The sequence below is a fragment of the Bos javanicus genome, chromosome 29 (genome assembly GCF_032452875.1).
Source record: "Bos javanicus breed banteng chromosome 29, ARS-OSU_banteng_1.0, whole genome shotgun sequence".
Lineage (NCBI taxonomy): Eukaryota > Metazoa > Chordata > Mammalia > Artiodactyla > Bovidae > Bos > Bos javanicus.
Window position 1 is genome coordinate 46,862,570 of NC_083896.1, and position 11,962 is coordinate 46,874,531.

Here is an 11,962-nt window from a genome sequence, read left to right on the forward strand (position 1 = left end):
CCAGGGGGACCCTCCACTGGCTGGGCCCTGGAGTTGGGGCAAACTCTAGCTCCCATGGCCAGGATGCTCACTGAGGCCTGGGACATGTTTGGGAGGCGGTTCAGGCACCCTGGGGACCCAGGAGGGAGGAGGGGGTGAGCGGGAGGCAGGAGGCAGGAGGGAAAAGCCAAGGGGAGCTTCAACTTAAGGCACAGTCCTGAACTCACCGGGATCTCAGAGGGCGATGTGAGGGCTGTATGACCTTTGAAATTGTCCTGACCCCCAGCAGAGGAGCTCGCCTTTCATCCCTCCTGGGGTCAGTTCCTGGTGAAGGGTGGCCTGGGAGGGTGTGAATCCCTGGGCACTGGGGTGGCTCCTGTAGTCTGGGATGTCCCAGGAGAAGGGTCGGGAACAGAGGGATGTAGGAGGGTCCTGGGGGCCGGGGAGGAGCCCACCCTCACTGCTAGTGGGGGGTCACTTGGGGTGTTGGGGTCCCTGCGCCCACCCCACGGGACACTGTGGGTGCGGGCCACTTGCTATCGCCTTCTTGCCTCCCCCTGTGGGTGAGGGTCACCTTGTCTGTCGTAGGTTCCTGGCACCCGCGTCGGGTAGAGCTCCCCTGGGACAAGACCGTTTTGGGCCCGCTGGACCCCGTCCAGGGAAGGAGACTGTTCACCTTCTCTCCTGAAGGGCTTGCTGACCTTGGTCTCCCCAACTCCAGAGGCCCAGGTACGTCTGAACAGGAAGGGAAGGGCTCCATGACCCTGGAGAGTCTCCAGGCGTGGAGGTCACGTGACCCAGGCGATGTTGACTTTGTGCGCAGACTGTGTGCTCGCACACAGAGACGTTTATCCGAGGCTAAGGCCACCTCATCCACGCTGCCGGGTCAGGGCCTGCGGGGTGGGAGGCCGAGGACGGGCCACCCTCGTCCAGTGTGCGGCCCTGTCTCTGGCCACCCAGGACACCCACCAGGAGACGCCGACCTCCCAGATAAGTGAAAAGCTCAGAAATTAGCTTCTCCTCCCTCCCCGCGCTCAGCCACTTCCCCCGGGAGCCTCGCTGAACGTGCAGGTGGGTTCTTGCAGTCGGGGGACAGGAGGTGCTTGTGAAGGCCTCTGGGGACGTTCTGCAATGTCCTGGAAGCCCTTATCCAGGCTCCACACCCTGGGGTGGGGGGTGCTCTGTTTGATTAATGACTCCACGTCAGGCTCCTACGATCTAAATTCCCACGTAGGTTTGAAGAGGTAGTTGAACAAAGCTCTGTTCAGGGCAGACGAGCCCAGGGCTGAACATTACCTGAGAGTCTACTCTGCAGACACGCTGGTCACCTGGCCAGGCCACTGGCTGGCGGCTCTCTCTGTGGATGGAGGTGGAAACGGGTGCTTCCCACCCAGGGCACAGGGCTTGGAGCACTTTCGAGAGCGCATTTGTAGGTCACAGTGAGGCCTGGGCTCTGGGGTGGGGTGGGTGAGGGTGCAAGTGGGGAGCTCACCATGGGTCTGGCCCACAGCTGGATCACCCAGGAGTGACCACAATCAGCTCTTCCACTGCCCGTCTTACCCTGGCTCCCTGTCAAAGTCTCTGCATTTACTCCTTAGCTAGAACCTTCCAGAAAGCCTGGGCGGACTCACATTCTCACTTTGTAGATGGAGGACAAATTCAAGAACGGAGGCTCCTCAGCTTTCTCCCTGCCTTGTGTCCCTGGGGGTGGGCCGTTTCCTGGCGAGAGCGCAGCTGGACTCTCTGATCTGGCATTTGGGGGCCAGGGCACCTCCTGACCTCCAGCTTGCACCCCTTTGTGTTATGGGACCAGGGGATCGGGGTTGGAAGAGGCCAGGCTGTCTCTTCGTCCATGAGAAAACTGGCTGTGGAAGGTCAGCCACGGACTTTGGGATGGGAGAGTCTGCGGAGGTGTGCGTGCCCTGGTGTGTGTGTGCATGTGTGTTATGGCTGCAGGTGTGTATGTGTGTGCTTATATTCTCGTGTGTGTTATCGGTGCAGGGGTGTGTGTGTGTGTGTGTACCTATATTCTCAGGTATGTGTGTCACGGGTACAGGAGTGCGTGTGTGCCTATATTGTGTGTTAAGGGTGCAGGTGTGTGTGTGTGTTATAGGTGCAGGCATGTATGTGTATTTGAGAAGGCAATGGCGCCCCACTCCAGTACTCTTGCCTGGCAAATCCCATGGACGGAGGAGCCTGGTGGGCTGAAGTCCATGGGGTCGCTAAGAGTCGGACAGGACTGAGCAGCTTCACTTTCACTTTTTACTTTCATGCACTGGAGAAGGAAATGGCAACCCACTCCAGTGTTCTTGCCTGGAGAATCCCAGGGATGGGGGAGCCTGGTGGGCTGCTGTCTATGGGGTCGCACAGAGTTGGACACGACTGAAGCGACTTAGCATGTATGTGTATACCTGTATTCTCATCTGTGTGTGTGTGTGTGTGTGTGCGTGCAGCAGGCAGAGAAAGGCGGGCTGAGGATGTGGTCACTCCAGTGGCGTGGTGGAGACATTTCTGCCCGGGTCCTCTTCAGGGACAAGAGCGCAGCCAGTGATTCCACGCCCAGGCGCCTTGCTGGTCCCGTGTGGACACCGTCCCTTGGGCCTCCCCACGGCCCTTCAAGGCAGAACTGTCACTCGCCCCCCTTTCCCATCCGGTTTGCCCCGGGAGGACGAGCATCGTGCTTGGTCACTCCATGTCTGCGGTGGGCCCTGGACGGGGCTCTGCTGGGTGTGAGGGGAGGGCCGCAGGCCGACCATGCAGCCTGGGCTGTGGGCGGCGTCCAAGGCCCTTGGTGGGCCGCTGGGGGGTGATCTGGGGACCGGCCGCGGGCCGTCCTGGGTGATGAAGCGGGTTCCCCTCCCGGGCCGCCCGCGCCGTCCCCGCCCCCGCCAGCCCGCGCTGCCCACCCCCGCGGGCGGCGGCGGGCGGGCGGCCTTTGAGGCGCTGGCGGCCCGTGCGCTAATTGAGCTGCGCCGGGGTCGCCTGTGGGCGCGGGGCGCCGGGTCTCACCTTCGCGCCCCTCTGCTCCCCTTTCATCCGCACAGCTCCCGCCGGCCCTCCCGCCGGGCCGCCCGCCCCTCCCGCCCGGCCTGCTGCCGCCGCCGCGGGCCCGCAGCCGCTGGACAGCGCCGGCCTCCAGAAGTGATAGCTAATTGGGCAGAGAAAGGGCCCGATTGTCTGGCGGGGCCGGAAGAGCGGGCGTGGGCGGCTGAAAGCGCCCGGAGAAGGTGGCCGGCTTCGCCCAGCAGCTGCCGCCGGAGACGTTTGGAGATTACGTCAGCGCCGGGCCGCGAGCCTCCCGCCCGGCCGGACAATGCGGCCCTTGTCGGCCCCGAGCGCCGCCCGCGCGCGCTGAATGGCGCGGGGCCTCTTCTCCAAGGAGGCCGCTCGCCGTCCCCGAGCTGTCCTCTCCCGCCGGGGAGGCCCCTGCGCTGGGGCGCGGAGGGAGCGGGCTCGGGGCCTTAGGGAGGAGACCCCCGGGCTGGGCGGCGCGCGGGGAGCGTGGGGGCTGCTCCTCCGGTTGGGGTGGGGGGTGGCGGCTGCCCTCGCCATGGCCTCCTGGCTTGGGGGCAGCACGGGCCCCGACCCGCTCCTGGTCCTGCTGGTCATCATCTTGTTGGCACGCTTCCTTCTGTGGTCCTGCCTGGGCACCTACATCGATTACAGACTGGGCCGGCGGCAGCAGCGCAAACCCAAGGAGGACTAGGGCCTCCGCCGCCCGTGGCCGGAGCTCCAGGCACACGGGAGCCCTCCCTGCTGGAGGGTGTGTCCCAGAGAGGATCTGTCCTGGGGCCGGGGGTGGGGTTGGGGCGGGGTGCAGAGCGGGGAGACCACCCCTGCAGCCCACCTGCCGGGCAGAGATGGCCCAGCCCCACCAGGACTGTCCTGGCCACCTGCATCCCACGTCAGAGGATGGAGGGGCCCCCCTGCCTGTCTATCCACCAGGTTGTGGGAGTGAGTGATCCTGGCGGTGGGTCTCGCTTTTAGACTTTCTCTCCTTCCAATTCTTTATAAATCTGTTTGCAGGAGGAGGCGCGGGGTGAGCCAGAGGGGCTGGTCTGGGGGGAGGACGGTGGCAAAAAGACAGATGTGACCACATCACAGGCCGGCCCCACCTCTTAAAGCCAGCCTGGACTCCACGTCCGTCAGGGAGGACAGTAACCACAGACTGTGCCTTGGTTTCCCCAGAGCAGACCCCTAGGGGGTCTCAAGACAGACTTGTGACTATGAGTCCGAGTCCAGCTCCAGCTGACCATGGACAAACTCACTTTCCCCATCTCTTAAATGGACACACTAGTCCCTGTCCCTGCCGCCCACCCGCCCCCCCCAGAAGGTTATTACCAGAAGGGTCAGGTGAGGGGTGGGCTGAGCCACCCCCCTCCCCCCTGCCAGCACCCCCTCCCCCTGCCACCACCCCCCTCCCCCTGCCACCGCCCCCCTCCCCCTGCATCTGTAACCTGTAGGACACACGGAGGATGGTTTAGTGAAGCCACGGGACCCAAGGCCCTCTGCTCCTTTGTGCTTTCAAGGATGAGGCTGAGACATCCCTGAGAAGACGGACAGGCTGGGAAACTTGACTGGAGCCCAAGAAGCCAGTGCCCTCTGTGCCCTCATCCCGTCACACCCTGAACTGAAGGGGCAGCACGAGGTGGTTCTCCTCTCGATCTGGCGGCAGAGTCGAATCACCCCAGAGGTTTTGGCAATGCCAGTGGCTGAGTCTCCCAGACTGAGAGGCATCGGCTGATTCGAGATGTTCCGGGCAGGCTGGAGCCTGGTGGCACCATGAATTCCAAAAGGGCTTGGCTCAGCTGGGATATTCGGCGGCTGTTAGAGGTCTGGAGTCACTGAGCTGGGTGAGCAGACGCTTGGGCCCTGGTAGCTGGGAGCCATCCGCCTTGTGGCATCCTGGCAGAAGGGACCACGGTGTAATCTGTCCAGGCCTGTGTACTTGGCTGTCCTCTGGGCAGTTGTATAGCCAGTGGCCAAGGGGAACCCGTGCCTCTTTGTAAGGACGATTGGTCACGGGGTGTCTGAGGGCTCTGATCACTGGGTTAGGGGAGGGCTGTTCTTGTTCTCTTTAGGAAAACTTATCTAATTTTTTTTAAAATGATCACATGTGATTTTGCTGATCACATTCGTTGTCGTGAGTGTATACTAGTGGAGGGAAGTTGGCGTGGTATTGCCAGGGTTTAAAACAGAAAGTCCCACGGCCTGAGAAACCCCTCCGTCCTGGGCAAAGCAGTCCCTTGGACGGAGGGAGAAGTCAGATATTCACATGACACACTCAAGTCTGCCCCACCGTTGAGTGTGTGTGGCCTGTGTGTGGCCTGCATGCGACCTGCGTGTCCACATGAGTGTGTAGATTTGAGGTCCACTGTTTGGTCCATGGGGCTTCCCTGGTGGCTCAGTGGTAAAGAACCCGCCTGCCAATTCAGGAGATTTGAGATGTGGGTTTGATCCCTGGGTCAGGAAGATCCCCTGGAGGAGGAAATAGCAACCCACTCCAGTATTCTTGCCTGGGGAATTCCATGGACAGAGGAGCCTGTTGGGCTAAAGTCCATAGGGTCACGAATCAGATATAACTTAGTGAGTAAACAACAATAATAACAACAGTTTTGGTCCGTGAGCTAATATCCCAGGGTTCTTGCTGGAGTTGGGGAGGGGCTCACTCTTCTGTTGGGCTTGTGCAGTGGAGGAATGGAACCATGGGAGAAGACAGGATTCTGCCAACATTGTCTGAGCCCCTTTCCAGTTTCATTGACCCATAGATTTCTCATCTCTTTTCCTTAAGCCAGTTTACATTGGTTTCTGTTACTTGCAACTGACAAAATTAGTCATCAGAATTTTGTCAAAATTACTCATCAGGGTACAAGTCTTGTGTATCACGCACTGACAATTTACAGCCTCCTGACATGGGCCTGACTCAGGGTGGGCACCTGAAACACTGTGGCTGGACGAATAGGGGCTGTGCCCTGGTCGTACGCGGGCAGCGGTTGCATTCAGGGCGAGGAACAGACATAACAAGAGAAGCTTTTTTTTTTTCCTTTTCATTTTCTTTTACATGGAGCAAAATGTCTGGCATTTGGCAGGCAATGGCATCCCACTCCAGTACTGTTGCCTGGAAAATCCCATGGATGGAGGAGCCTGGTGGGCTGCAGTCCATGGGGTCACTAAGAGTCAGACACGACTGAGCGACTTCACTTTCACTTTCCACTTTCATGCATTGGAGAAGGAAATGGCAACCCACTCCAGTGTTCTTGCCTGGAGAATCCGGGGACGGAGAAGCCTGGTGGGCTGCCGTCCATGGGGTCCCACAGAGTCGGACACGACTGAAGCGACTTAGTGGCAGCAGCAGCAGGTTGTAGTATGGCAGCTCCATGATGTCATCAAGAACCCACACCCTTCTGTATTTCTACTCTGCCATCCTTAGGAGGTAGCTTGGTCTTCATGGTTACAAGAAGGCTGCAGCTACTCCAGGCATCTTGAGTGAGTTCCAGTCAGGAAGAGAAAGAAAGGGGTGATAGAGAGGAAAAGGTGTCTATATCAGAGAGGCAAAGCTTCCTAGAAACCCTTGGTTTCACGCCATAAACTAGAATCATGTCCCATGGCGTCTCTAGATGATGAAGAATTGCCTCTTGGCCGTTCTTTGCAATTGCAGCCTATACCCAGAACACTATTTGGGGGTCTTTGTGCATCTTTAGTGGCATCTTTATGCCACTGTGTGTCTTTATGTGCTCATGTTGCCCTTGTCTGCCTTTGCGAAATACCAGCCATGCTCAGCTGTCCTTGGCTGCTCTGCCCTGGAGTCAGAGGGTGGAGCTTCTCACGGTTCCTTGGGGGCTCTTAAGAATTTGGTCCAGTAAGAAGTCCAAGGATGAAAGAAATTTATTCCTTCTTAGAGATGCTTGGAGATGCTTCTTTAGTCACACCTGGTAGCACCAGGCAGACTGCAGCACATATGGAAGGTGGGCAGTGACTAGCTGATGGCTGGGTGAATGACAGTGAAGGGCAGCGGGTGGATAAATGGAGGCGTAGCGCCAGTCCTTAACTTGGAAACTATCACTGGGGCTCATGATCTCACAACATGGGAAGCATCAGGAATGCCATGTCAAAGTTTACTTGCCCTTCGGGTAGCTTGCAGTCTGGGAGCCAAGAAATGGGCAGCTAGACTAGAAACAGGACTTAGACCCACACAAGGCACACCAGGCTCTTAGCCACCAAGACTGTGGCCGGTGTAAACTGAAATGTCCTGTAAGCGTGAAACACACCAGATTCTGAAGGCTGGGTGCAGAAACGAATGTAAAATCTAATTAACAGTGGTTTTCTATTGATCATGTATTGAAATGATAATATTTTGGACACCTTGGGTTAAATAAAACATTAAGATTAATCTCACCTGTTTCTCTGAATGCACCTTAGTGTGGCTACTGGAAAGTTTAAAGTTATATATGTAACTTGCATTGTTTTCTTATATCGCATGGACTGCTGCAGATCTTTATAATGCAGTGAGGGGGTTATGGTGGGTGAGTGGATTGAGTGTCATGGGAACACAGAAGGACACTTCTTGGAGGAGGGGTCTTAAGTGATAATGTAAATACGTCAAACTAGAACCTGTGAGACGCAGCTAAAGCAATCCTTGGAGGAAAAGCTGTAGCCACAAATGCCTTTATTAATAAGCGTGGAGTGAAGTGAAAGTTGCTCAGTTGTGTCCGACTCTTTGCGACCCCATGGACTGTACAGTCCATGGACTGTTTCTAGGTCAGAATACTGGTGTGGGTAGCCTTTCCCTTCTGCAGGGGATCTTCCCAACCCAGGGATCGAACCCAGGTCTCCTGCATTGCAGGCAGATTCTTTACCAGCTCACTCACAAGGGAAGCCCAAAAATACTGGAGTGGGTAGCCTATCTCTTCTCCAGTGGATCTTCCCAACCCAGGAATCAAACTGGGGTCTCCTGCATTGCAGGTGGATTCTTTACCAGCTGAGCCATCAGGAAAGCATGAAAGAATAAAAATTGATGCATTAAGCATATGACTCAATACATTTAAGAGAACAGGAGAAAAAGCTAAGAAAAACAGAAGGCAGAAATGAAGAGAGAAAACTGATGTATTACCAGTGATAGAACAAACAAATGTATCCGAGTCCTGTATTTCCTTTTTTTTTTTTTTAAGAAAACCATTTCTTCTACATGCTGTCTCTTCCCTGTGTCTTTTCTGGCTGTGGGTGTCTTGGTGCTGCGCGCGGGCTTTCTCTAGCCGCTGTGAGCGGGGGCTGCTCTTTGCCGCGGGGCGTGGGCTTCTCACTGTGGTGGTCTCTCTCGTTGTGGAGCGTGGGCTCGGGGCACCCGGCTTCACAGTTGCAGCACCTGGGCTCAGTAGTCGTGGGCCAGGAGCTTAGATGCTCGTTGGCATAAGGGATCTTCCCAGACCAGGGACTATACCAGTGTCCCTCGCATCTCAAGGCAGATTCTTAACCACTGGACCCTCAGGGAAGCCCTTCTTGTTGTTTATTGTGTTAAAACACACATACCATCAAATTTACCATCTTACCCATTTTTAAGTGTTCATTTCACTTGTGTTTTTGAGGGGAAGAAACTCAACAGTAAAAGGGACACGATTAACCAACCCAATCCAGAAAAAAGAAGAAGAAAACACACAAAATTAAAAAGTCTGTGGGGAAACAACTACAGAGACGTGGAAAACTCAGTTCCCAGCAAACAGGTTCTGGTGTATGTGAAGGATTTTGGGAATTTGAAAACATAAGGAACACATTTTATATAGAAAAAAATGACCCCCAAAGAGATGTAAAAATCTGTACAAATGGATTACCCTTGGAGAAATAAGTCATCCAAGTCTACTGCTACTGCTGCTGCTGCTAAGTCACTTCAGTCGTGTCCGACTCTGTGTGACCCCGGAGACCGCAGCCTCCAGGCTCCCCCGTCCCTGGGATTCTCTAGGCAAGAACACTGGAGTGGGTTGCCATTTCCTTCTGCAATGTATGAAAGGGAAAAGTGAAAGTGAAGTCGCTCAGTTGTGTCTGACTCCTAGCGACCGCATGGACTGCAGCCTACCAGGCTCCTCCATCCATGGGATTTTCCAGGCAAGAGTACTGGAGTGGGGTGCCATTGCCTTCTCCCATCCAAGTCTACCCTCCTTAAAAAATAGTGTAAAGGCCCAGAACGTTTCAGAGGAAGACCTCTTACAATACCCCAAAAGAACAGATAGTACAACACCACTTAAACGGCCCCAGTGCCTGAGAGAGGGGCAGCTCCCAATTCTTTCTTATGTCGCTGCTGTTCGCTTGCTAAGTCATGTCCGACTCTGCGTGGTTTTATGTAGTAAACATTTATTGAGCAAACTCCGGCAGGTAGTGAAGGACAGGGAAGCCTGGTGTGCTGTGATCCATGGGATCACGGAGAGTTGGACATGACTGAGCGACTGAACCACAATTTATTGATACCAAAATCCACCAGAAGTAGTACAGAAAGAGAAAGTGCAGACCAGTGTCACTTAGGAATACTGATTAAAAAAAAACAAACCATGAAATTAAACATTACATTAGAGGGGTAGGACATGGGGACCAAGTGGAGTGGGTTCCAGAGATGTAAGGATGGCTGAACATCAGGAAATCAGTTAACATAATTTGTGATATAAACAACTCCAAAGAGAAAAACCTTTGATAACTTCCTTTGGTATATTGCCAAAGATATTTGGATAACATTCACCTCCAATCTCAAACTCTGAATCAGACAGAAGTAGATCAGATCAGATCAGTCGCTCAGTCGTGTCCGACTCTTTGCAACCCCATGAATCGCAGCACGCCAAGCCTCCCTGTCCATCACCAACTCCCGGAGTTGACTCAGAGTCACGTCCATCGAGTCAGTGATGCCATCCAGCCATCTCATCCTCTGTCGTCCCCTTCTCCTCTTGCCCCCAGTCTCTCCCAGCATTAGAGTCTTTTCCAATGTGTCAACTCTTCACATGAGGTGGCCAAAGTACTGGAGTTTCAGCTTTAGCATCATTCCTTTCAAAGAAATCCCAGGGCTGATCTCCTTCAGAAAGGACTGGTTGGATCTCCTTGAAGTTCAAGGGACTCTCAAGAGTCTTCTCCAACACCACAGTTCAAAAGCATCAATTCTTCGGCGCTCAGCCTTCTTCACAGTCCAACTCTCACATCCACACATGACCACTGGAAAAACCATAGCCTTGACTAGACGAACCTTTGTTGGCAAAGTAATGTCTCTGTTTTTGAATATGCTATCTAGGTTGGTCATAACTTTCCTTCCAAGGAGTAAGCGTCTTTGAATTTCATGGCTGCAGTCACCATCTGTAGTGATTTTGGAGCCCAGAAAAATAAAGTCTGACACTGTTTCCACTGTTTCCCCATCTATTTCCCATGAAGTGATGGGACCGGATGGCATGATCTCCGTTTTCTGAATGTTGAGCTTTAAGCCAACTTTTTCACTCTCCACTTTCACTTTCATCAAGAGGCTTTTTAGTTCCTCTTCACTTTCTGCCATAAGGGTGGTGTCATCTGCATATCTGAGGTTATTGATATTTCTCCCGGCAATCTTGATTCCAGCTTGTGTTTCTTCCAGTCCAGCGTTTTTTATGATGTACTCTGCATATAAGTTAAATAAGCAGGGTGACAATATACAGCCTTGACCTACTCCTTTTCCTATTTGGAACCAGTCTGTTGTTCCATGTCTAGTTCTAACTGTTGCTTCCTGACCTGCATACAAATTTCTCAAGAGGCAGATCAGGTAGTCTGGTATTCCCATCTCTTTCAGAATTTTCCACAGTTTATTGTGATCCACACAGTCAAAGGCTTTGGCATAGTCAATAAAGCAGAAATAGATGTTTTTCTGGAACTCTCTTGCTTTTTCCATGATCCATCAGATGTTGGCAATTTGATTTCTGGTTCCTCTGCCTTTTCTAAAACCAGCTTAAACATCTGGAAGTTCACGGTTCACGTATTGCTGAAGCCTGGCTTGGAGAATTTTGAGCATTACTTTACTAGCGTGTGAGATGAGTGCAATTGTGCTGTAGTCTGAGCATTCTTTGGCATTGCCTTTCTTTGGGATTGGAATGAAAACTGACCTTTTCCAGTCCTGTGGCCACTGCTGAGTTTTCCAAATTTGCTGGCATATTGAGTGCAGCACTTTCACGGCATCATCTTTCAGGATTTGGAATAGCTCGCCTGGAATTCCATCACCTCCACTAGCTTTGTTCGTAGTGATGCTTTCTAAGGCCCACTTGACTTCACATTCCAGGATGTCTGGCTTTAGATTATCTGGGTCGTGAAGATCTTTTTTGTACGGTTCTTCCGTGTATTCTTGCCATCTCTTCTTAATATCTTCTGCTTCTGTTAGGTCCATACCATTTCTGTCTTTTATCGAGCCCATCTTTGCATGAAATGTTCCTTTGGTATCTCTGATTTTCTTAAAGAGATCCCTAGTCTTTCCCATTCTGTTGTTTTCCTCTATTTCTTTGCATTGATCGCTGAAGAAGGCTTTCTTATCTCTTCTTGCTATTCTTTGGAACTCTGCATTCAGATGTTTATATCTTTGCTTTTCTCCTTTGCTTTTCGCTTCTCTTCTTTTCACAGCTATTTGTAAGGCCTCCCCAGACAGCCATTTTGCTTTTTTGCATTTCTTTTCCATGGGGATGGTCTTGATCCCTGTCTCCTGTACAATGTCATGAACCTCATTCCATAGTTCATCAGGCACTCTATCTATAAGATCTAGTTCCTTAAATCTATTTCTCACTTTCACTGTATAATCATAAGGGATTTGATTTAGGTCATACCTGAATGGTCTAATGGTTTTCCCTACTTTCTTCAATTTCAGTCTGAATTTGGCAATAAGGAGTTCATGGTCTGAGCCACAGTCAGCTCCTGGTCTTGTTTTTGCTGACTGTATAGAGCTTCTCCATCTTTGGCTGCAAAGAATATAATCAATCTGATTTCGGTGTTGACCATCTGGTGA

General features: G+C 53.0%; 1 protein-coding gene across 1 annotated transcript; it reads left to right on the forward strand.

Moving 5' to 3' along the window:
• The first annotated feature begins 3,459 nt into the window (after window positions 1-3,459).
• Window positions 3,460-4,312, forward strand: SMIM38 (small integral membrane protein 38). The gene has a single exon (XM_061407287.1). It carries the CDS (start codon window positions 3,530-3,532, stop codon window positions 3,683-3,685), a length of 156 nt encoding a protein of 51 aa, XP_061263271.1. The 5' UTR covers window positions 3,460-3,529; the 3' UTR covers window positions 3,686-4,312.
• The last annotated feature ends 7,650 nt before the right edge of the window (window positions 4,313-11,962 follow it).